Source organism: Myodes glareolus, chromosome 2 (genome assembly GCF_982192425.1).
Source record: "Myodes glareolus chromosome 2, mMyoGla1.1, whole genome shotgun sequence".
Taxonomy (NCBI): Eukaryota; Metazoa; Chordata; class Mammalia; order Rodentia; family Cricetidae; genus Myodes; species Myodes glareolus.
In genome coordinates this window covers 69,907,659-69,934,768 of record NC_142027.1, presented here as the reverse complement: position 1 = coordinate 69,934,768, position 27,110 = coordinate 69,907,659, and the positions used below count along the sequence as shown (strand labels likewise).

Below are 27,110 nucleotides of genomic sequence, written 5' to 3'. Positions count from 1 at the left end.
AGCTCTAGCAGAGACAGGCAAATCTCCTGGGACTCACTGGCCAGGAAACCTACTCTGAGATTCAGATCAGTGACCCAGATGGCTCCTGAAGACTAACTGACACAACTGACCTCTGGTCTCTACGTGCACACATGTCTATGTGAATAAGCATCTGAACTCATAAGCACACATGCCCACCCACACAAACAAAACAGAAACTCAAAACTATTTGAGGAATATACCTCCAAAGGAGATAGTATGCACCAGGAACCTAAGGTGCCTTACAAATAGTAAGGCACAAATGCTAAAAATGCACTGTCTGTATCTAAAATGCGTAGACCAAAGACCATAAAATCTGGTTAACCCTGGATCTGAAACCTGCCATTTTGCAGGTAAGAGTCTGAAACTGAACAGCTTTAGTGAGAGCATCTTCCTCACTTGTGAAAGGTGGAATGCCCATTTCCTGTGGTTTTAAAGATTAGAAATAAGGGCCTAATACAATGCTGGTCAAGAGCAAACAGGTTCTCAATAATAGTCTCACTCTGTTGCCCAGGTTAGCTTTGAACTTGTGATCCTCCACCTCAACCTCCCAAGTAGCTGGCAGTAACAGCATGCCCAGCTCCTGGTATCATTTCTAAACTGAACTCCAAGATCAACCCAGGTATCTACAATACTTGCTTAATGGAGACAGCTGGTTAAAAAGAAAATAAAATCTAGCCACGGTGGGTGCTGGTGGTAGTGGTGCATGCCTTTAAACCTCAGTACTTGGGAGGCAGATGCAGATGGATCTCTGAGTTAGAGGCTAGCCTGGCCTCCAGAGTAGCTGGCCTCCTGGACAGCTAGGGCCACATAGAGAAACCCTGTCTCAAAAACAAACAAAAAATCTACACACAGGCCAATTTCATATTATATCCATTAAAATATGTATAGTGCATTCCAATAAAGGGGAAATATTTAAAAATGAAGTTTAGGGGGAAATGGCATTTTGCTCTACACTTCAACTTAAGTTCTTAAATTAACGATCATTTATACTACCTGGCTCATGTTTTAAACTACTGTTCCCACTGACTTTGTGATGAGTTAATGATTACTTGGGGTGATACAAAAGTGTTAAGTATAGAAGGTAAAAATACAATCTAAAAAAATTTACAAAAGTACACATCCAGTAGTATCAAGTACAAGCATGTGCTTACATGTGACAGACACACACACACACACACACACACACACACACACACACACACCAGCAGGCAGGCTGCATGCCATGGCATATGTGTGGAGGTCAGAGGATAATTTTTGAGAGTTGGTTTTCTGGATATCAAACTCAGGTTTATGTGACAAATTTTTTGACCCACTGAAGTCATCGTATGGGCCCAGACCCAACCACCATTCCATTGATGATGGGGAACCAAACCCAGGACTTTAAACATACTAGGCAGATACTCGCCCCCTTCAACACCATCTTTAGCCTATAAAAATTCACTGTTTTCAACAGTCCCCTAAAATGTCAATTACAACTAAAGATCTGATGAAGTACTCTGTGTCTCCATGTTCTGATGCACACACTCGTGGAGTCCATAGATGGACATTAGGTGTCCTCTTCAACCCTATTTTCTGAGACAGGGTCCTCACTGATTCAGCTATGCTGGTTGAACAGCAAGTTCCAGGGATCCAGCTATCTCTGCCTCCCTAGCTCTAGAATTGGACATGTATGGCCATATGTAGCCTTTGAGTGCTGGGATCCAAGCTCAGGTCCTCGTGCCTGCACAGCAAGAACTCTACTAAGTGAGCCATCTCTCTGATGTCCTGGGGGAACACTTATTCAGTTGTATTTGACTACCTGAAATCCTACAGACATGCTACTATAGTAGGCCTATCATACTCCTCTGAACAGGATCGCCTTTGTGAAACCAGAAATCTTACTTGTGACTTTAAGTTTTAGGAAAGTTTATAGAAAACACTAAGAATCAGATGTTTACGTCTTACCTTTTCTTCACTGTACAATAGGCTACTTTCACAGAAATAGAGTATAAGTACACAATAGGAGGGAGAGGCTGGAGAGATGGCTCAGTAATTAAGGGCACTCATTGGAGGATGCTCTTCCAGGACCTGGGTTCAATTCCCTACACCCGCATGGGAAATCATAACTTTCTGTAACTCCAGTTCCAGGGGATCTGACAGACACCTTTCTTTGGTTCCCATAGGTACTGCATGCAAGTGGTGCACAAAATTACATCATAGCCGCCCCCCATGCCGACACACACAATAATAAAACAATAATTTGAAAGGAACACAAAAAGATAAAAACTAAAAGCAGAGGTCTGGGTACATGAACATATTCACACACACATATATAGACTGAATTTCCACACCCCACAAACAGGCTTAATTTACAAAGATGAGGTATACATTTCTTAGTGTGTACACCAGTGGCTCACTAGTTAAAATGTTAAGTTAGAATATTGTACTAACATTTCAGAACTACTCTGGTTTGATCCCATTAAAAAAAGAAAAAAGACATTCCAAATAAGCATATTCTTCTAACAGCAAAGACTCTCCCCACTTCTTTTTATTTTGACATCATAGTTCCATAAATTGAAAGTGGAAGATAGCTGCTGAATAAAAGCCATTTCATATATATAATATACAGAAGTTATTTTAAAAGTCTGTCATATAACAGATTCATTTGGTGCTACCAAAAACTTACAATACAAATAAATGACCACAAAGGAAATCATCACTAAACTAAGACACACAGGAACTATATTTTTCTTCTCAGGGGAAAAAAAAAAATCCAAATAATTTCTACCATGTTCGAGGAATCAAGTCCATCTGTTATAGTGTGTATTATCATATTCTCTTAAAGCAGGGACTCCTCCAGATCTTTCAATTTAAAAATGTTCAGGCATAATTCTGTCTGTACATTCAGGAACAATCATATTCTGATTACATAAAAAGTTTTCATCGTGCAAAAAAGCCTAAGTTAATAGTTTTCTAAGGTCTAAAGTGAAATGAACTATTAGCAATTTCCTGACCAAGCTGTCAATCAGACGTACAGAGATCAGGCTGCTTAGCTGCCCTGCTGTGGTATGCATACTTCATTTATTTCCTTCATGTTTAAAACTAGCAGATGTCAAAGTGAGAATTCATTACTGCAGCAAATGACAGAGTATGAGAGAAGAGTTTCTCGCGTCCAACAGCCTTTGCCATCCCACAACAATCTTTACAGTTGTATGTATATAAGCAGACGGGAGTAGGAAACAAGAGCAGGTTCAGACAGGTGTATAAATAAAGGGAACGCTGAGCTAGCACACACTATTCAAAACCTCATCTGAAGTCTGCCCAGCCTACCAAAACAAGCAGAGCAGAAGTCAGTGCAACTTTAACCTGGTAATTTATTCGAGTGTGGTTGGGAGTGGGGGAAACCAGTTTGAATGGAAAAGATTTCATTCCTTTCCTTCTGAGAACAGAGAAAATCAGGAATTTTAAAGGTCATCAATCAGAAAATGAACAGTAACACTTTCTCAATTAGCCAAAATAAGCTAAAGATAAATGTTAAAAAATATCTTTCTGCCTAAATATTTATCCACCTATATATCCCACTGTACCAATAGGCTTTTGATTAAAAGAAAAAACATCAAACTACTCTCCAAACATTTTATAAGAGGTACCATCATCTAGAAGTGACAAAAATAAATTAGTTTCCCCCAATGACATTATTTAATATCTAAAGCATAAAAAGCTATATAATATCATATACAAATTAACCAGTGTTCTTACAAAAGTAAAGCAGTTTTGGACTAATGACATTACACTGTATTTCTGGTGAAATATGAGGCACACGAATATATGCATTAATTAGGCATTGTCCATCTAACCAGTCTCTATGGTTATCACTTAATTCTTGGCAATATATAACTGGTGTGTATTTTGGTACATAAGTCACGAATTGTAGAGAACAAGAAGCAGTGTAGTATAGTAACAAGGTTTGTATTTGACAAATGACTGCATTGCTGAACACATTTCTTTTATGAACTTTGTGATTTGTTTTGCAGATGGCCACTTGCAGTAGATCCTGCAAAGATAAAAGGAGAAAAAAAAATCAGTATAATTTGCTATTACGGTTTGAATATGAATTGCCTACAGGCTCATGTGCTGAGGGTCGATTCTACTTGAGAAGTACTAGAAAGGAGAAAGAGCTCAAGCTAGAGGAACAGGACACTGTCTCAGTGGCTACACTGTGCTCTGGCCCTCCTGGCTTCCTGGTCACCAGGATGCACTTTGCCTCACCACAGGCCCATGGTGACAGAAAACTCTGACACTGTGAACCCCTTCCTCCAATCCTCTTTAACTGGTCTCTTCAGATACTTATTAAAGCAAAGAAAAACTATGACCAACTCTGAAATTACCTGATTTTAATCACTCTTTCCCTGGCATGGCTAATAAGCAAATATAAAAACTTTAATAAATCAGTAAGGTGTGCTTCATGTAGGCTATTTTAGACGGATTTGAAAGACCCTAAACATACCATTAAACATTATAAAGGTAGGAATGTATGTGGAGACAGGACAAATGGGTTCAGAATGGACGCTGGTGTGAGTAATCGTAGGAGGAAAGCTGTTTAACAGCTCCAATTATTTGATACTAAAAAATTCACATCACCTGGCAATTATACAATACTAACTTTAGAAACAAATGGAGGCATGAAGCAAAAGGGTAGATGAAGGAAACTGCTCATGTTTAAAAAGTAGTAAGTTTTACAGAACATGGGGCTTTTGGTTAAGAAGTGTTAAGACCCGAAGAATAGATGAGAAACTTGTTTTCAACCATCCTTGTGCACTCTTATGATGCCATGAGAGTTATACTCCTATGTGAGGGTACTTTAGTTTCTACTTCAGAAAACTCAGAAACTAATACAAAACTTTATATTCTAGTATACTTGCCCGGGAAAATAATCTCTCTCTATATATAGTCTATGAAGTTTAATGTTTTATAAGCAGAGATGAAGAAAAGCTAATTTTCAAGAGCCATTAGATACAGATAGTGCACCCTAATTGTCATCAGAGAAACTTCCTTATGTAGCAGTGCTTAGTACAGACACCCACAACTGGCCAGAGGCTAGCCCTAAAAGTGACATCTTTGTCTCCCTCAAGGCTCAGGGAACACAGAAGCATACTGGCAAGAACCAAAAGCTAGGGAGACTGCTGTGAATAGTGTCTTCTGGACATGACAAAGCCATCATACCCAGGAACTCAGAGCTGTGGTTGTGTGCTAACATCAAGCCAGTCAACATCCCAGTGTGCATGGAGGAGGGGGTCACAAACTCCCCACATTGGCAGTTGATGGCTGCTGGGGGAGTCAGCTTTCTTCAGATGTTGCCCACGTTTCAGTGGATGACCCTACACTTATGCACATGCCGGTAGCATGAACTGGGTTCTGTGGGTTGAGAGGACATTAAGTTGGGAATGTGTGTGGCTGGAGGTAGTATGGGAGGAGTTCAAAGACCTGGGGAGTAGATACAACCAAAATACATGTAAAATTCTCAAACAATCAATTAAAAATGTTTCTGGGGGAAAAAAGCTATGGAGAGAGGCAGTGGGAGAAAAGAGAGATTAAGATTGATTTTTCTTTATTCTTTAGTCCTTGTGTTGAGTTGGGGGAAGAATTTCAGCAGCAAATGAGGAATGTTCCTAACTTGTTATTGCACAGAAGAGCTGGCAGCAAAGTGAAAGTCTGAAGGAAGCTGATGAGAAATTACTTAAGGGGCTGGAGTGGGAAACAAAGACGTCAGGGCAATTAGGAGACATTGTATGTTTGCAAGTGCTCTACCACTGAAGTACACCTCAGTCCCTAGTATTTCATCAATTGAAAATAGATAATAGGAAGAGAAAGATTTGATGGCTACTAGGATGTAGTTTGTTCAAGTTAAATATTGTAATCCTACACTGTAATGAGACAATGACTTACTATTTCATATCACAGAATTACTATTCCATAGTAAGCATTAAAATATAACAACTATTTACTTGAATCAGTTTAAGCACCACAGATAAATTACACTACCACAACAAACAAACAAACGAGCACAAGAAAAGGTCGTGAATACATATAACATCTTCAATCACAGATGGACATAACAGTCACTGCATTTTTTTGAGACAGGCCATGCTCTATTAATCCAGGCTGGCCTGAACTCACAGCAATCCTGGAGTCAACACTAGTGCTGAATTACAGATATGTGCTACCATACCTGGCTCACCTTTGTTAAACACAGAATAACAAATGACAAGAACTAGGGGCTGGGGTATATACTTCAGTGGTAGGTATATGTAAGGCCCTGGGTTTGATCCTGCACCTCAAAAACAAATGAAATAAAATATATTCCCTATGACTATAATTGCTAGGCTGCAGAAAGTAGTCTAAGACTTAAAGAAATGGACATTAAAAAAAAAGTTGGATGTGATGGTGGGCACTTGGAACCCAGCGTTTGGAGGCTGAGGGAGGTAGAGTGGAGTGAAGTTCTTGTCGGCTTCACAGCTTGGTTCTATCTCAATTTAAATTTAAGGGGGAAAAAAGAAAACAAAAAAAGTAGTCAAAACAAAAAATATAGCAGCAACACTGCAAAGATGACGTACTTTTTGTATCAACAGGAATGTCAAAACAAATCTTCCATACAAAAATGGTGTGGGAGAATTGTCTGTATTCTGTCAATCATGTTTTAAATAAATGCTGATTGGCCAGGCAGGAGGTGTAGGTGGGAAAACCAGACAGGAAGTGGAAATAATGCAAGGAGAGCAGGAGAATTCTGGGGAGGAGGAGGTTGATTCCTGCCACTCCTGCCCAGATCACCGAAGCAGCAGGATGTGATCTGCCAGCTGAAAAAGGTACTGAGCCACATGGCTAAAATAGATCAGAAAAATGGGTTAATCAAGATGTGAGAGTTAGCCAGAAAGAGGCTAGACCTAATGGGCCAATCAGCTTTATAACTAACTTTATAACTAATCTTTGTGTGATTTTCTTTGGGCTTGCCGGCTGTGGGGTACTGGGCGGGACAGAAACACCCAACAAACAAACAGCCCCTCATGTTACACAAAAAAACACGTTTTTTGAGCAAAACATGGCAGTTCATGTTTGTTATCCCAGTACTTGGAAGAGTACAGACTGAGACAGGAAGACTGCTGTGATTTCAAGGCCAGCTGTGTCACAGGACAAGACCATCCTACCAAAACCAAACCCCACATAAAATACCCACAAACAACACTCCCCAATAAAAAACAAAAGCTGCTTTCTTTAAATGATTTCTAATAGTATGAGTGAGGCCCTGGGTTCAACTTTCAACACTACAAAACAAAACAAAAACAAGTAAAATGCTTTAAACTTTTAATTTAGATGTTCTTGTTAAAAAAAAAACATGACTTCATATAGTCAAGCAAAATATCTTTAAAGCCAAACAAATAAAAAATATGGTTTTAAACAAATTAATTTTAGGCATAAATTTATTTTGAAACTGAACCCAAGGATTAAAACTGTAGAAACACTGACATAATTTCCTGAAGAATTCCAGAAGCTCCAGCAAAGGAAGCACACTATCTTAGGCATAGAGCAGCACAGGCCGAGTGACACGGTTACAGCACCTGACCTTGATTTGACTCTTCAATATTCATGTTGTCTCCATCTGCAGTCTCTGACATTTCTTCATCATCGTCATCATCATGCAGGTCTTTTGAAATTAACTGTCTAGCTAATTTAATATTCAGTCCTTCATTGTAGTGAAGCTTCCTTTTCATTTCAAACAGTCGCTTCTTTTCTGCAAAAGATTTGAAAGAGGACTGTGAGCTTAGGTCTGCACTTGGGGACTGGTCAGAGTCCACTGTGTATAATACAGTTATATTCACTTAAATTTCCTTGAAAGTTTTTGTTGTCAGTTGAAGACTATTTTTTGTGCTCAATGGCAAAGTCAGGTAGTTTGTAATAAGACTATACATCCCACAAAATCTCAAGTGTTTTCTAGAAATGTAAATATTTAAGGGGAAAAACTCCTATATAAATTCTATTAGTAGGAAATCACTTAATAAAATTATATTAACAGGTCAAATGGTATGCCTTGCAGCTCAACTCATGGAACTACAAACTGATGGATAATTATCCTTAATGAGAACTGATAATGTAGGTCAAAAATCCTCTTAAAAATCCGTATCAGTTTAAAAAACTCCTATGACTTTAGAAACATAATTAATGGCAACTCAACACACCTGCCACATTTTACTAACAGAATTTCACTGAACTGTTCATGAAGAAATAAAGAATTCTAAGATTTGAACCCAAGCACCCATATAAAAAGCCAAACATCCTGTAGCAGGTCATGGATAAATTTACACTGAAACACAAATACAAAAAATAAACTTGCTGCCTTAACCACCACCCACCACGTGTGCTCACAACCAACAGTAACTTCAGTTCCACAGGGATCTAGTGCCCTCTTCTGGCCTTTCTGAGCACCGGGCACATATGGAGTACACATCCATACAACACTCATACACACAAAATAAAACTAACTTTAAAATGAATTAATAAAATAAAGCTGTCGATGAAATGAATTAAAATTCCATCATCCTTGCTTTATCAATGATTTTAAAATCTCAAAATAGCACAATCATCACCAAAATAAGGATATTCAAAGTTCTTAAGATCTAATTCCCTTCAAGTGTTATATTATTACCAAGTGTTCTATTATTAAGATCTTGTCAGTCATTATTTATTTTCCTCTGCTTACATAAAATACTTCTGAGACAGAAGGCTGGAGCACACCTTTAATCCCAGAACTCGGGAGACAGAGGCAGGCAGATCTCTGAGTTCGAGGCTAGCTTAGTCTACAAAGTGAGTTCCAGGACAACCAGGACTACACAGAGAAACCCTTGTCTCAAAAAACAGCGCACAAAAACAAAAGCAAAAAAACCACATTTGAGATGGGGGGAGGGTCATCTCACCATATTGCTCATATTAGTCTTGAAATCGTGGGCCCATCGGTCCTCTTATCTCTGCCTTCTCAGTAGCTAGGTACACAGGTATGTACCAAAGCAGTTAGGTATCTTTAAATATTCAGATGATGTGAAGGCAAAGCTAATATCCACCCACATCTTAACTCACCAAAGTAATACCTACTCAGAAATTGTAAAAGGAAATTACTTCCAATAACCTCACTCAAAAATGGGAGACAGAGGTGGCCAGATTCCTTGTCTAGTATTTATGAATCTAATCTTCAAACTACAAACAAAACAAAGCAAGACACCCAGAGATTACTAACATTTTTTTAGCTAGATTTTTTTTTTTCTAAAAATATGTTTTTACAGTCGGACAGTGGTGGTGCATACCTTTAATCCCAGCACTTGGGAAGCAGAGGCAGGTGGATGGATCTCTGGGAGTTCAAGGCCAGCCCATGTCTACAAGAGCTAACTCTGGGACAGCTAAAGGTGCTACACAGAGAAACCCGTCTTGAAAAACCACACACACACACACACACACATATACACACACACAAAACTACAGAACTGAATCACATTTCAAGTTATAGTTTGTTTCTGCACTTACTATGCTGCTAACACAATCACATATCCAAGTTTATCCAAGACAGACTCAATGTCATTTCATCTTTGTAAAAAGTTTCAAGGTAGTGAGATATAATTATCTACTCCAAGTCAAAGCTTTCTGGTTTCTCACTATATTAGCAATGCTTTTTATGATTTAACTTATATACATAGTTTTTATGTATCTATTATTTTCAACATAAATATAAATACACATTACTCTTTGTAAGTCACAAAATATTTAAAAAGATGGTAATACTTTTAAATGCCTGAAACAATTCTCATACTCATCCATAGAATATTAGTAACCTACTTTCCCATATTCACACTAAAAATAAAACTGTCCTTCCCCACCTTGTAGTACCGGGGACTGAATCCTGGGCTCAAGTCTATTAGACAAACAGTGAGTGACCAGTAAAAGAAAGTTCCATAATGCTATTTTGATTAGCTTGTTTTTTGTTTTTTTGAGAAAAGGTCTCACTATGTGGCCCTGGCAGGCATGGAATTCTCTATTTGGACCAGTCCGGCCTTGAACTCATAGTGATCAGTCTGCTTTTGCCTCCCAACTGCTGGAATTATCCCTAGTGCATTTACTGATCAATTCGAATACAAAATGATCAGTGCTAAGTGCATTAAATACTTCATTTCATTTAATAATCACCAACAGCTTAGTCTGTTTGTTTGAGATGGGGGGGGTGTCTCACTAAACTTCCCAGGTTGGTCCTGAACTTGAGGGCTCAATAGATCATTATGTCCCAGCCTCGTAACTCTAGTACCACAGGTATGCACTGTCAAACAAAGAACTAATTTTTTTTTTAAATTAGTCAACTTAAAAAAGTATCAGACTTGGAGCACAAAATTGTATTTCTCAGACTCCACAGCTAATAATTTTAATTATTGTAATACACATTAGATTTATCTTAATATCTGGGATAGCCAAGTGTAGTGGTGCACTCAGGAGGCAGGGGTAGGCAGATCTCTGAGTTTGTGGCCAGCCTGGTCTACCTACTGAGTTCCAGGACAGCCAGTGCTGCCTAGTAAAAAAAGAGTATCTGCACTGTTAAAACGGCTCAGCAGGTGGAAGGTGCTTGCTGCCATGACTAATAACCTGAGTTCAATCCTCAGACCCCACACAGGGAACCGACTCCTTATTAGCTGTCACCTGACTGTATCATGTGTTGGCTCAAGTGCCCATACATACACATAAAATAACAAGTATGTGTTTAAAAAGTAGTACTTATTGACAGCTATAAGCCTAGTTCTGGAGAGCCCAGGCAGAAGATTACTATAAGTTCAAGGCAAGACTAGGCTACTGTTTAAGACCTTGTTTCAAAAAAACAAACAAAAAGTCACCTGTAAATTCAAAATGTTTTCTAGACATGTAAATATTTAAGGCGAAAAACGCCTATATAAATTCTATTAGTAGGAAATCACTTAATAAAATTATATTAATAGGTCAAATGGTATGCCTTGCAGCTCAACTCATGGAACTACAAACTGATGGATAATTATCCTTAATGAGAACTGATAATGTAGGTCAAAAAAAAAAACCCTACAGTTAATAGATAAAAGTTTTGGGAGAATAATACAGAAAACCCTAGTAACAATTTTTATTTGAAACCCTCTTCAACAGCCCCTGGTGCTATTTATTGTCAGAGTCTCTCTAATGCCAATAATGAGCTTGGGCTGAGAGTCTGCCAAAAAGCTTCACTAGGGCTACCCAAGTGTTCTACCACCGAGCTACATCCCGAGCTTTTGATTATTTTCTACGAAGAAAATGAGAAACACAAGGCGATGATGACACACCAGACCGGCCTGGTCTACAGAGTGAGTTCCAGGATAGTCAAGGCTACACAGAGAAAGCCTGCCTTGAGTCCCTCCACCCCACCCACAAAAAAAAAAAAAAAGAGAGGATGGGACAACTATGCATAAGTTATTCCTCAGTACCTGAGGGATTGGATCCTGGACATCTAAGGGCATCAGAATCTATAGATGTTCAAATCCTTCATGTACAATGGTGTAGTATTTGCATATAACCTTCACGCACTACATGTTCAGTCATTTCTATGTTTAATGCTATGTAAATAGTTGCTGATGTTTATCCTGGTTCAGTATGGGTTCATTTTTCTTCCCTCAAATGTTTCTGAATCATCGTTGGTTAAATGTGCAGGTGTTGAACCTGCAGATACCAATGGCCAATAGGGCATTTTATATTCTTTTACATAAACTAAAAATATTTATTTTTTAAATTGTGTTTGTGTGCCCAAGGCTAAAGTTAAAGGCAGTTGTGACCCATCTGACATAGTTGCTCAACTCTGGTCCCCTGGAAAAACAGTACACATACTTTACCACTGAACCATCTCTCCAGCCCAATTTTATCTTGAAAAAAATAATACTTTCACATGGTTCAAAAAGTATAAAAAACAGTAAGATAAAACATATTCCTATCTGACCAGTGTTCCATGCAAACAAAACACACAAAGGCAGTACTGCCTTAACTACACATGTTCTGTCTTGAGCACAAGAGCCTCTTCCATCCTGCAATGAGGGCTTCTTTAGCTTCTCTTCTAAGTCATCACTACTCTGTGCTCCACGAGACCTATACAATTTTCATCCTATATTTTATCATCTTGGTTCTCTGGATAAATTTCACTGTCTTTTTTTTCTTCAACACAGGATCTCAAGTAGCTCAGGATGACCATACATGTACTACAGAACGAGGTTCTGCACTTCTGCCTTTACCTCTCTAGTTTTGTTATTATAGACAACACAAACAGTTCATTTGTGCCAAGGCTCAAAATCAGGGCTCTGTGCATGCTATTTAAGCACTCTCCAAACTAAACCACATCCCCAGCCCTGCATTACTACTATCTTAAAACAGAAAAGGAACAAACGAGGCAATCTATCCACTTGAAGATCATTCAAATACAACGACACTAAAATAATTAATTTCATAAGTAGTTACTCAGTATCTTTCTTTTTATCGGGCACTAAAAAATACAAATGAAAGGAATACCTGCAAATACTTGGACGACAGTAGTATTTCTTCCACCTTATTTTAATCAAGGGGGCAATACTATTACATGAAAAATGCACATATGTAGAATCTGAATTACAGGTTCTATTTTTATTGCTTTTTGCTTCCTGCCCACCACTTCCTAACTATGCAAGTAATTTTCCAATCTTCAAATACATTTATTTTCACAAAAATTATTAGCATCATACTGAAGGCAGCTGCAGGAATTACCTACCTCGCTCTTCAGGGGAGAGGTCATTATCTTCCTCTCCACTGCTTTCTTGTTCCCGAGCCCGATACTTTGGCTCTGAGCCTTCAGCAGCAGCTAATCTATAAAATATTAATGAAGAAATTAGTAACTGTGACTTGTACTATTTAAATGTCTCATTCAACTTGAGTCATGAATATACTCCAAAATTATAAATAACTATTCTAGCTATAAGTGATGAAGAAAGCAAAAGGAAAAGTAGGGATGGATATAAGCAACAAGGACAGCAGGGTAGGTGCTAGAAATCAGTGAACAACAGGAACTTATGTTTGTTTTTCTCATATCTTTACCATGTAGGTGACGGGATATAAAGAGACTGAAGTATCCACAGGGTCAGGCACTTTAACCTTGCCACCTCCTGTTTAGATTGATATTAATCAAGAAACAAGATTGCAATAATTGCTATAAAAATCTAGTTAGGGGCTAGGAATCTTACTCAGTGGTAAAGCAAATATTTACTACATAGCCCTGGGTTCAATTGTCAGTAAAAACCCAAACCTAGGTAAGCTTAGTCTTTTGTTTATAAATGTACAAGCAGAACACAGCAAATGTCTTTGACTTTGCACAATTAAAACTTCCTACAGAAATGCTTTAGTACTTACTTCTTAGCTAAGATATCTGGAGTCATGACTTCGTTGCCTTCCGAGTCACTATAGGCATCTTCATCATCACCTATCATACTAGGATGACAAGCATGTTTCTATTAACAAGCACATTATTAAAACTGATACATGAAATAAAATTGTACAGCTAGAAAATCAAGACTGAAAACACAATTTTATTTAATTAAAGTAACAATTTATTTAGAACTTTGTTGTCATCTTTGAAATTTAACTTTAAAATAGTTTCTACTATACATGTCACTGGGCTGGGAATGTAACTCAGTGGAGTCTTTGTCAGACATGCATAAGGCCCCAGAGTTCAATCCTCAAGCATAAAAAATGATAATATAAGCTTAACAAGAAAAAAAAGCAACCATACAAAACTGAAAACTCAAATTATCCGGGGGAAAAAAAACTAAAAAAGTCAATTTTCTATCCAATGAGGCAGATGGACAAATAGTGCAAAATAACCCACTTGTTGGTTTAGTATTTTGAGAGGGAAGAGTCCTGCTGTGCAGCCCAGCTGGCCCCAAATTTGTGACTACTGGAATCACAATTAGGCAGTGGGAATGCTGAGCTGGTTTAGAATTTGTGTTTATCACCATTAAGGAAGAAATGGTCTACACAGACATACGACTAGGAAAAATAAACAGATCCTATGGTGGGTAATTCTGGCTGCCTACTTCGCTGGATTAAGAAATGTACAGAAACCGAGCCAAGTGGCCTCTCCTATGTGGGAACCCTCCAAAGAGCTTCCCAAGCAGAATGCAGGATAGACAGACTCAGGAATGCCCACTGCACACAAGCTTCTCCTCTACTCTTGAGATTGGGGGGGGGGCACCCATCTGTAGCTCTTTCGTATCCCTCCAACTATCTCACTGAACAGCCAACACATGAACAAATCTATGAGACAAAAAACAATTAAAACAACAAAAGTGCCCAGGGAATCAGTAAAGCTCAGCTCTAGGGAGTCTGTGATTACTTTCTCAGAGAATATCAGACCATGAAGGCTCTGATCAAATGCAGATTAAGTCTTTGAAGGATTCAGGATAGCATTTGTAGAAATTTGTGCAAGGCAGGAGGTAGGACCTAGTTGCGGGGAAAAAAGTCACTGACTTCATTGATTTTTTTTTTAAAAGAAAGAACATGAACTTGGTGAATGGAGGGGGAGAATCTGGAAGAAATTAAGGGGAGGAAAGAATATGATCAAAATATATAAAATTCTCAAAAAATATAAAAAGAATTTTTAAATTCTCTACTACACATTCCCTCTAATGATGTTCTACCCCAAGTGCATGGGATCAAGCTACCGCGGACAGACACCAAGATCCTTTGGAGCCCTGAGTCAACAGAAATGGAAATCACCCCTCACGAGTTCTCTTCTGCCAGTTACTTGGTCAAAGCAACAAGAAAGCAAACTAATACAGACTCTAGACACCTAGTGAATAAAAACCTGCTGGTTATACATTTATCCAAGGAAACATGAAATAAACCCACAAACATTTAATATTTAAGTAGAGTAGAATATAAGAAATATAATTTGTTGACTTGTAGCAATGTTCAACAGAAAATTATGGGTTACAAATGAATTGTGTGTATATATAAAAGAATATAAACCAACAATGAGATTTTTAGTTTAAAATGATCTTTTTAAAAAAAAACATTTTTGTTATTGTTGTTAAACAAAACAAACAAACAAACAAAAAACCAATCTCATGGAAGTAACGGGAGCACTGAGTGTTGAATTGATAAAAGCTAACTACGCTATGCATAGACAAGCCTGTTAGTGACCAAGCTACATTTTTGCAGCTCTACAATAAGGATATATGGGTATGGAAGAACAAAATGAAACGTCTACCATTCAGATTTGACTACATTTTAAATGTTATCAGGAAAAAACAAAAACAACAACAAAAAGCCACCCAATCCTCTCATGTCTGATCTGAGTTATTTTAGGACAGCTATCCTTGGTGAGGGGTGGCTACCCGCTTTATTGAAAAGGAACAAAATCCCAACTTTGGATTTGGTTTAATGAAGGGGTATGAACTTTCTGGAATTCATTACTATTTAGTTTTATTATCGGTATCTTCTGTTTCACTATTTCTTTCTGTCACAGATTTTTAACATTTTTATGTGTATTTTATGTGTATTGAGTTGTTTCTGTTAGCATCACATTATCTCCCTAAGTCCTGTTCATTTAAAAGATAGCATTTTCGTTGATGAAACTCACATCTGACATTCACAAAGCTCTGAGTTTAATCCATGAGAACACATAAACTGGGCATAGTCCTGTAATTCCAGTACTACGGATATAGGCAGGAGAATCAGAAAATCAAAATCTTCCTCAGTAAGTTCAAGTCTAGCCTAGGTTTCATGAAACCCAGCCACATGACTTGGCTGACGGTGGTGGTGCACGCCTTGAATCCCAGCACTTGGGAGCTAGAGGCAGGCAAAAAAAAAAAAAAAAAAGCACATGACTTACAGATTTACTTGGTCTTACTTTGATTAAAAAACAAATCTTTGAAAATATTTTTCAATACAGATTAAGTCCTAATCTTAAGTGTTCTACTTATTTAGAATCTGTATTGTCTCATAATGCTTATTATTGCATTATTTTTGTCTCTTTTTGGATACTGCTTACAATATCACTTCACAATTATATTTTAAAATTTTAACTGGACCTAATGGCTCACACCCTGTAATCTCAGCACTCAGGGAACTACTCTGGCTTCAAGGCCAGCTTGAGCTATATGGTAAATTCTAAGCCAGCCTGAAATACAATGTGTGATCATATCTTAAAATAAAAAAATAAAAATTCTGAGATTTATAATTGCCAAATCCATACTATCAAAACTACAACATCATACAAAAGAATACAAAACTATCTGTCTTCCATGTAGCTTTCTTTTTTATGCAAAGAAAGGCTCCGATTTCTACTTGGGGAACAAAAAACCCCTCAAATCTCATCTTCCTTTCAACATTTGGAGCTGGAAAGATGGTTCAGCAGTCGAAAGCACTTGCTGCTGCCAGGACATGAGATGGAGTCTCAGCGCTCACACCACCTCCACTCCAGCTCCACGAGACCTAACTTGAGCTTGTGGCCTCCTCCGTACTTCCACACATCATATATACATACACACAAATAAAAATCACAGCAATGAAAAAGAAGACAAAGCTCACTTATTTGTGTGTACCAGCAGCTAGCCACCACCCAGGTGCAATATTTATTCACCACTACAACAATAATGTGAAGTTACACACTATTAACAAAAATGTATTCAGGCAGACCATTAGCCAGCACTCTGGCATGAAATATAAAACCCCTTCTGAATCGAGATGGAGGAGAAGTGCGTGGGTGGGGAGGTGCGAGAGGGAACAAAAGGAGAGGAGGGAGGGGAAACTGTAGTTAGTATGTAAAATAAAAAAAATTAATCATGAAAAAAATATTTCTCCAAACACACACACACACATACACACACACACACACACACAGAGACAGAGAGAAATATAAAACAGATTTAAAGTTTCTGTTACTCAGAAATTATATCAATGCAAATGGAAACAAGCCACAAAAGATAATATGTCTACGTTATATTACTTGTGATAAGGAGTGTTTGGCTCATCTATTTTCATCAAACCATAGTCTTTGTCAGCTGGATGATATGTTGCCAGGATGTTCATTTCATCCCACTTCTGGGACTTTTTACTGAAATTAAAAAGGGAAAAAAAAGCATTTAGTAAACATATTAAAAACAGCAAGGACTGATACACTGAGAAGTTCTGTCTCAAAAAACAAAAACAAACTAACAACAAAAAAAATCGTACATGTCTACATGCAGGTGAGTCTAACTTCATGGTCTCTTATTTTCTAACCTTCAGATTAAGAATATTACATTTTCACTGTGATAAAATGTACAAAATACAGTTTTAATAAATTATGAGTGTGCACCCTGTGGCACTAAGTTATTTACTTGCAATCAGCCCCACCACCTAACACACAAAGGCAACTGAAATTATATCCATGAAAAAAATTACAAAACAGCATGAAATATAAACAATATTTAAGATATGGAACAGGGCTCAAGAGACGACTCAGTAATTAAGAGCAGTTGTTCTTGTGGAGGACCCAGGTTTCAGCTCCCATTATACCCGTGGAGGCTCACAACCATCTTTAACTCCAGTTCCAGAGGATCAACACAGTCTTCGGGCCTCCAAGGGCACTGCATGCAGTACACACACAGGCAAGCAAACACATCCACAAAGTAAAAATAACATTTATGATTTTAAAATTTAAAATCTTTGGTTAAAAATTCTAAAACAAATTTTCAATTTCACTTGTCATAGTAGAGAATGAGTTTTAAAAAGAAGTTTCAATTGCTTTCATGCTCAGTTTCATCCACCTTTCTCCTATAACAAGACTCAATTTTTAAAAATATTTGGCTGGAGCCGGGTGGTGGCAGCGCACACCTTTAATCCTAGCACTCGAGGCAGAGGCAGGGAAATCTGTGAATTCAAAGCCAGACTGGTCTACAAGGTGAGTTCCACGATGGCCAGAGATAAACAGAGAAACCCTGTCTTTAAATTATTATTGCTGTGTGCATATGTAATGGGGGTAGGTGAGGGGTTAGAGGACAAGCTGAAAAAGTCAGTTCTCTCTTCCATCTTTTATGTGAGCTTAAAGGATGAAACTTGTGGGAGGAACTTGGGCTGTCTGGGTTGCATGGCAATAAATATCTTTAAAACAATTAAGCAGGCCTTCTATTTTGGCCTGCTACTACATCTGTTTAAAAATTATTAAATATTATTTGCTTAAAAAGCAAATAATTCAGTCTGTTCATGGACACATCCCAAGGAAGCTCACAGTGAAAAGAAACACACTTTTAAAGAATTAAGACATAGTTGTGGAATACTTCTATGTAAAGGTGTTACATGTGTTTATGCTGCACTGTGTAACTATGTAAAGATGTGTTGCATTTGTTTCACCTTGTCTGCCTAAGCCCCTGATTGGCTTAATAAAAAGCTGATCAGTCAATAGGCAGGAGAGGGTTATGCCCTGGGCCAGCCAGTCAGCCTCAGAGGAAGCAAGAAAATTAGGACAAAATGAAAGGTAAAAAGCCCTGAGACAAAATGTAGATGAAGAGAAATGGGTTAAATTAAGTTATAAGAGCTAGTAGGACAAGCATAAGATAAGGCTGAGCTTTCATAATTGATAAGTCTCCATGTCTAGATTTGGGAGCTGGTTGGCAGTCCAAGAAAGTTGCATCACAGAGGGGCTGCAGAGATGCCTTGCTGCTCTTTCAGAGGGCCCAGGTTCTATTCTTAGCATGGTGGCTCAACTGTAATTCCATTTTCAGGGAATCCAATCACATCAGGCATACATGTGGTACACAAATATACATGTAGGCAAAATCCCATACACTTGAAAAACAAAACTAAATAAATCTAAACTAATTTTAATTTAAAAAGGTTTAAAACATAAAAACAATTCTGATACTAATAATGAAAAAGAATTGAAATTGATTTATGCTTTAAGAATAAGCTCCAGGAATCCTTCCTGTGTCCACCTTAACACAATGAAAACAGGCACATACTACTATGTCATTTTCATGGGAGTTGGAGATCAGACCTCAGTTCCTCATGCTTGTGCTTTAGAAACTGAACCATTTCCCTAGCCCCTAGTACACTACTTTTTCATTGTTTGAGAGAGGGTTTCTCTGTATAGCCCTGGCTGTTCTGGAACTAGCTCTGTGGACCAGGCTGGACTCACAAGATCTACCTGCCTCTGCCTCCCAAGTGCTGGGATTAAAGGCCTGCAAGACCACTGCCAGCATGTATAGTATTTTATTAAGCTCTAAATTTACATTTAATACAGTTTTCTGAATGTGAATTATGATTAACTATATTAAAAATACTAATGACTTAGCTGGATGCTTTCTAATCTCAAAAGAAAACAAATGGTGATAACAATGCTAAATGATGTTAAATTTCTAAATGTTAATGCTGAACTACATATAACATCATCTTACATGGGTAGAAAAAGAAAGAAGGAACCAAGGAAATGGCTTAGTAGTAGGTAAAACACTAGCCCTCTTAAGTCTAGCTATCTGAATTCAATGCCCAGACCCAGGTAAAAAGAGACAGTGGCAGGTGTCTGTAGTCCCAGTGTAACGTAAAGACATGGAGACAGGAGAGTCTCCCGAACTAGTCTGTAGAAGCAAGAGCAACTGACCTTGCACTTCAAAAAGGTAGAAGGCAAGAATGAACTCCTGCAAACTGTTATTTGCATATGCATGCTCAAGTGTGGGTATGAGCTCTCTTCTCTATTTCTCTCTTATACACACCCATACACATATTTTTTAAAGAAAGATACAATTTAGATGGATATTTGGCATTTAAAGAGTATTTCTAATATGAGGGAAGAGACACCGACACCCTGTAAATTTGTTTTGTAAGATGACAGAAAGAAAAACATAGAATACAAGCAGAAATTGCATTTCTTAAATTTAAGAATAAAATTTAAAAGTATAATCCCACTACACTAACATTAATAATTTGGAATTTTGCATTTTCTTTCCACTCTATGTACTAAATAATATAATACATAAATAAAAATATATATTAATATGTAAATATATACACCAATACATAAACTATATACTATATTAAATAAGCTACTTTTGTCTTTTTGCCTTAATAACTAAATAGAACATTTGATATAAGTTAACTAATGTTAGATATTTAAATGTAATCTAATCTAACACTATGCACTAATCTAAGACATGCAGAGACAGCATTTTCATACATTCTATTTGCTGATGATTTTAGGATAATTTGCTAAAATAATCCTTTTCTCTTTAGATAGGTTCTTACCGTGCAATCCACAATAGTCTACAGATTCAAGTGATCCTCCTATGTCAGCCTTCCAAACAGCCACGATTCTAGGTATGGGCCACTGTAGTTGGCACCCAAAAAAAAATTTTAGGACCACTTCTGTGGGATGGTGGTGGCCCATGTCTTTAATCCCAGAATTTAGCAGGAGGCAGAGGCAGGCAAATCTCTCTGAGTTCAAGTCAGCCTGGTCCATAGAGCTAATTCCAGGGCAGCCAGGGCTACATAGAGAAACCTTATCTTGAAAAACGAAAACGAAAACCAAACCAAGCCAAAAAGAAAAAACAAAAACAAAAGCAAAGAACAAAATATCCAACAAACAAACAAAACAAAGACCATTTATAATGTCACCAATTGTTGCCAAGACATTTCTAAGACTGGTTATTTGTGCTTTTCTAACTTACAGAGTATTAAGTAATGTTTAAAGCTAATTTTTTCTTATCGCGCATTATCTAATAGGTAACATGACAAATGCTTACTTTACTTCTATGAATTGTTTGCAGCCTTTGCACAGCAAATCCAAGTTCTTCAGATTAGCAAAAGCACATTATACATGAAAGCTGAATTTACCTGATCTGCAACTACAATAAATCTGAATCCCGACTTTTTCTTGTCTGCTCTCCATTTATCATGCTTTACTGTAAATGGAATTTAAAGTCTTACATATTTAAAGCTGTACTAACCTTCATTTCCTCAGTACAAAATTAAGAGGAAAAGAAATTTTTAGAAATTTTCAAGTTCAAATCCAAGAAAGATTATCTTGAAGTTAAAGGGAAGACACTAAAATTAAGAACGTAAAACAGGGGCCAGGCAGTGATGGCATAAGCCTTTAAATCCCAGCACTCAGGAGGCAGAGGCAGGCAATCTCTGTGAGTTCGAGGTCAGCCTGGTCTATGGAGCTATAGTTCTAGGAAAGTTAGGGCTGTTATACAGAGAAACCCTGTCTTGAAAAACAAAAACAAATAAACAAAAAGAAAGTGAAACAGACTCAAAAAATCGCTAAGAATTCTTAGGTAAAAAGCAAATGAAGAGAAGAACTGTCAATAGAGACAGTGGATATGGAAATTAGCATTCCTAAGGTTTCAGTGGAATTAATATCAGTGGCAGTGTCTAAAAACTCAAGGAGCAGCCTGAATTCAACTATAAGCCATTTTCTGTCAGAAATTCCAAAGATAAAAATGTACCAGGTCATGGCAGATCTGCTGTGATAGCCAAACTTGCTGGTTCCGGTTTCACCCTTCCCACAGGTGACCAAACTGCTGCAGACTGTTTACATCTTGTTCTGTAAAAGTTACTTCTTTCACTTGGGTAGTTCAAATGTTGCCATCTCAAAGGTCTCCCAGTACTTCTTGTTTCTGCTTGCTTGTTTGATACTTTCCACTGCTCTCAGAGTGGCAAGCCAGGTTTTGCTTCAAAGTATTAAACTTTAATTTCACATTTCAATAAACAGGTTTTTTGGTTTGATTTTTTTCTGTTGTTGTTTTTTTGTTGTTTTTAGAAAAGATTCAAGACTTTGAAGCCTGATACCACAACTTAAGTTAAACTAAGACTTAACAATAAAGCAAGCAGAAGCAAACAAAAGGCAACTTTTGGAAAATAACCTTTTAATTTTAGTTTTGACTTTAACACTCCACATACTTAAGGAGACAAAATGGAATTCAGCACCTTGGGGTGTAGGGGGTTCACATAGCATAGACTGGCCTTGAACTGAGTACGTAGCCAAGGCTGACCCCGAACTCTCATTCCTTGTACCTCTCCACCTCTCAAGTACTGAGATTGTGTGGTTCACTATCCCTCCCTCAAACACAATTTTAAAAAGCTGAATTTACCAGATAAAAAACTACCAACAGAATCTGGATTGAGGTGGCTAGCAGACTACGTAAAGGAATCTGAGACGCGTGAACAATTAGATTTCTACATTTCTATAACAACAAAGTTAAGAGTAAGGTCCTGGGCTGAGCATTTTAACTCATTTAAGATGTACAATCTATAGATTAAAATGGGTAATTCATTGACAGTCAGAACTAATAAAATCAGTGACTAGTAGCAGACAGGATTCAGATTAAGCACTACACTACAATTTCTCCCTAAAATAGGATTTAGTAACATTTAACATACTTTTAATAACTGTAAACAATCACTTTCACTCATATCTGAAAAAGAATATACCTTAAAATGAATAGCACCTTATAATCATAGGATTCTTTTTTCTTTTTCTGGTGGTAGTTTCTTTGAATCAATGGGGCAATGTTTTCAATGAACTGATCTAATTTCATTAGCTCTAGACGTTAGCCTTTGTAAGATGTGCACTACATTGGAGGTATCCTGAAACAATTTTGGGAACTCCACAAACCCAGGAGAGGACATTGGTTTTCAAAACAGTTGAGCAATGGAGGTACCATGTTGCAATGTGCTGTACTTAACTTGCCTAAATATGTGAAACTGTGGAGTGTATCCATTTTAATTAATCCCCTAAAACTAATATCTGGCAAATGTTACGACTCACAGGAACTAATAGCTAATAATTCACTCAGAACAAGCACTGGGGACACCTGCCCGATATGCTGGTGCATACCTGTTCTGTGTCTCTGGGGTAAGGAAGGGGAACTGCAATGTCAGAGGTAACCTGAGTTAGAGCATAAAATCTTAACAAATTTACAAATACTGATTTATCAGTCTTGAAAAGAACTCAATTAAAATCAATCAAAATACCAAAGACTATTTTAAAAGATGAATTTACCAGAGCTTTGAAATATCAATGCAAAATTTACAAACCTCCCTTTACCTATACATTATCCTTTTTAAAAAAAACTGTGAGTATGTGCATGTGTGCGTATGTGTTCAGAGGACAACCTTGGGTGCAGTTCTTGCCTTCCTTGAGACTGCATCCTTATTTCTTTTCTTCAGAGTGTGCCAGGTTAGCTGAGGCTCAAGCGTTTGGGAACCCAAGGGTTCTCCTGTCTCTGCCTCCCATTACCCTACGTAAGCAGTAAGCACTGGGATTACAGGTGAGCATGTTATCCTGTCTTCTTACATGGGTTCTAGGGATTCAAACATAGGTCCTCACACTTGCACAGCAAAATGTTTTATCCACTAAGCCATCTTCCTTAGCCCCTACATTCATTTTAAGAAATACAACCAATAGTATGCATGAATTATGGCAATATTTGAAGTGCACTTGAAAAACTGTCAGTAATTACTCCTATATAAGGTAACACCCTTCAGTAACTGGGGGCAGATGAGAGGGATAGTGATGAAGCAATTGCATTGGACACGATAAAAGCATGTAAAAAAGGTAGGCTTCACACTTACTTGCAGGCTTTCTATCTGGGAATTTCCTTACTAAATCTAAACAATAGTGAGGGTGGTTTACTGGATGGTCAAGACAGCAGCAGAGTAGGAAAACTTTGAATTGTCCACAGAACGTGTTGCCAGCTGCGGCCAAATATGGCAAGGCTCTGCTTGTTGCTTTCAGTTCTCATACCGTATAAGTCTTCTTTGATTTTACTAATTACTAACATATATTCCTGAACTCCTTGTACAAAAGGACGAGTTTCATTGACCTTTTGATACACGTACATCACATGGTCTGCTGTTCATACAACCATGTGCCTTCCTTTCTTTCTCTTCTGTTTCCATGCTGGGGATCAAACTCAGGTTCTTGTATATGTGAGGAAAACACTTTACCACTGGGTTACATCCTAGCCACAAGTATGCATTCTGAGGTCTACTTAGTGCCATGCACGTTTCTGTTTCTGTTGGTGAGTGGCTCCCGAATGTCAAGTGTTGCCCAGTGTCCCTAAGTGCAAGAAGGCCATGCTGTGACTTACAATGGATAAACTTCATCCAGGCGTGAGTGCTACTGGCCATGAATTCAGTGCCAATTAATAAACACTATATATTAAATATGGTGTCTTTAAGTAGAAACACATAAAACAAGGTTAAGTAATGATCAGATGATGACAATTTATGACCAGAGACTTGAGAGGACATAATCCCTTATTTCCCTTAGGATCAAGGACTCAAGGCTTGCAACAATGCTTAGCATCTATGGGGCAATACAGAATACAATTACTAGAGTAAAGCAATCCCCTTAGAGTTCTGGCTGTTTCCACATTAATATGATGGCCATCTGTGTTATGCACTGCTCTACCATTTCCAGTTAGACTGGCATGCTACCTTTTGTTTCTGGATTCTAAGGACATCATAATTGCAAGAGCCACTTATTTTTAGTCTTTTTATATATCAGACTGGGGGTACTGATTTTAATTAAATTAAGTATAAACATAAAAAGTTTGTTTCAAATGTATTCAAACTACAATATTATCATTTCTGTTAAAAGAGGCTCTATTAATATTGCTTGCATGAATTGTGACAATAACAGTTTTAATTCTATAATTTTTTTCTTTACTTTACAATGTTCCAACAGGGACTATGAAAAGGCTTATCTTTTACCAGTTGGAACCATACACCATGAACTTCAATGAATTAGAGTTTGGTAGGGCTTGCTATATGGCTACAACTACAGTCAATGCAATCAGTCAACTAGCTTATGAAACCCTTTTTAAATCAATCTGCCCTGCCAGGAACTCTTTCAGAAGAAGCGATTTGTCTAATGGATCCAGTCCCATTTAGTGGCATCAAGGAAAAAAAAATCTGAATGTAAATCTCAGGCAACCATGGGAGTCAGGGGAGGCAAACCTCTAATACCGTGCTTTAGATTACAGCACATCACATTTGAGAATGCATGGACATTAAGCAGGCAGAAAAAGACACTTGGCGGTCGGAAAAAAGCTCACCTGGATAACATAAAAGTCAATGAGAATCCTGCTGCTTAATAATCAGGCTGTGGAGATGCCTTCTGTAGGTATTTTTAAACATTTTGATCTTCTTGGTATTGTTATGTTCTGGCATTCTGTTTTTCTCCTGACCTACAACCACTGTCAAATCCCTTTAAAGCAGCTTACTCCAAGCAGAGGTTGAAAACTTGAGAAGGAAGGTTAAGAGTCAAACCAAAAGAATGAGGTGGGGGCGTTGTCCAGCAAGGCTAAGTCCCTTTCTAGTGTCTGCAGGCCACAATTCTAAGCTGAACTCACACAAGGGACTTTCTTCAAATTTCCCTAAATTTGTTTCCAGCTAGTTACTCTTAAGACTCTAAATTAGATCCTTAATATAGGAATGCCCTAGTTCTAATAGATTTCATCAGCATCCTCATTTAATGCTACTACTACAAATTTCAGTGACTCTCCTAAAGCTTTATTTCCGAATGCAAGAGTTCTTCTATTTTTAGTAACTCATAGTATCTAAGCCCCCTTACTGCCTGACCCAGTGGTACAGTTATATCTTAGACACCATACTGTACATTATTTTCATTGAGCACTGAACCCTTGGTAGCCTTCTTTGTAGTCAAAACACCTCTTTTCAGGCCAGTATATTGTTCCATTATACAAGTGTACCATAATTAATATTTCACCAGTTCTCACTAATGGAGCTTGGGTGGTGTCCAGTTATTTACTATTACACACAATGCTTTATGTCAAAATCTTAAGTTGCTTCTCTCTGAAGAGCTTTAGAAACACGGGACAGGACCCCAAATAGAAAACACCAAAACTCTAGCTTCAGGTACAAAAATATAATAACTTCCCATTAAATACAGATCAGTGACTTTAAAAGTTTGGTTTCACTTAGTGCGGAGATGACAAACCAGGAACTGGGAGGATGCAGGAAGATGCTGAATGGGGTTTGTGTGTGTTTTAATTTTCATCTCACTAGCCTGAACCTAGACTGAAATTTAAGGGCAAGAAAGCAACTCCTCTGCCGCAATATTTTAGCTACCTTGGCTTAGGGTAACGAACAATAAAAACTTGACAGCTAAAGCTTTGAAACTTCAATTTGATTCTAAAGAATCAGGGGCACCAAGTTCAAAAGCCAGGTTTAAAATGTACACATGTACCTAACAAATAAAACACGGCAAACGCCACCTCGGCCGACGGAGCCCGTGCCGGCTCCGGCCCCGCTCCACCCCGCGGCCGGAGGGGCAGGGCCGAGGTTGGCTCCCCGCGGCCGCCCGTCCGCCGAGAAGGAGCGACTTCCTGGCCGGTCTCCCGGCTTCTCACCTCAGCTCCTCTTCGACACTTCGGCGGGGCTGTTCGGCCGAGGCCACCACCTGGGAAGCCGCAGAAGTCTTGTTCTTCAGGATTCCCTTGATGGGCCGGTGCGAGGCCGTCGAGGCCGCCATTGCCGGTCGCTCCGGCTGTCGGCTCAGGGTCGCTGCTGGCGTGGGGTCCTGGAGGAGAAAGGGTGGGCGCTGCTGAGACCCCCAGGCGGCCGCGGAGCCCAGGCCGGGCTCAAGCAGCCGCACCCGCTGTCGCGGAAACCACTACCGGCGTCACCGTCACGACACAATGACCGCAACGCCACAGGCGACGCCGCGCGGCGGGCGGCCCTCAGCCGCCGGCACAGTAGACCGCGGCCCGCCGAGGAGGCCGGACTTATGCCCCAGCGCGGGAGCGACGCGGACGCCCAAGCCGAGCTCGGCCCGCCCTCTCGCGATATCTAGAGCGGGGCGGGGCGAAAAGAAAGCCATCCTTCTAGGCCCGCCCCTTCTCGTCCCGCCCCGCCCCTCCCCTCCCCGCCGCTCCACTGTGCTCGCCCGGTTACCCCGCCGGCCAGGCGCAGTAGCTGCACTGTGAGCGGGTAAAGCTTCAGTGGACAGTCTGGCTGGCTGATTTTGCTGGGTGGTCAATCACTCGCTCCCATCGCCATATGAGGCC

General features: G+C 38.7%; 1 protein-coding gene across 1 annotated transcript; it reads right to left on the bottom strand.

The window, feature by feature from the left end:
* Positions 1–2,514: 2,514 nt before the first annotated feature.
* Ppp1r2 (protein phosphatase 1 regulatory inhibitor subunit 2) lies at positions 2,515–26,831 on the bottom strand. Its single transcript, XM_048453974.3, has 6 exons — positions 26,454–26,831; positions 17,048–17,155; positions 13,450–13,527; positions 12,815–12,909; positions 7,619–7,786; positions 2,515–4,054 (listed from the first exon to the last, which is right to left on the bottom strand). Exons 1-6 carry the CDS (start codon positions 26,573–26,575, stop codon positions 4,008–4,010), a joined length of 618 nt encoding a protein of 205 aa, XP_048309931.1. The 5' UTR covers positions 26,576–26,831; the 3' UTR covers positions 2,515–4,007.
* Positions 26,832–27,110: the final 279 nt, after the last annotated feature.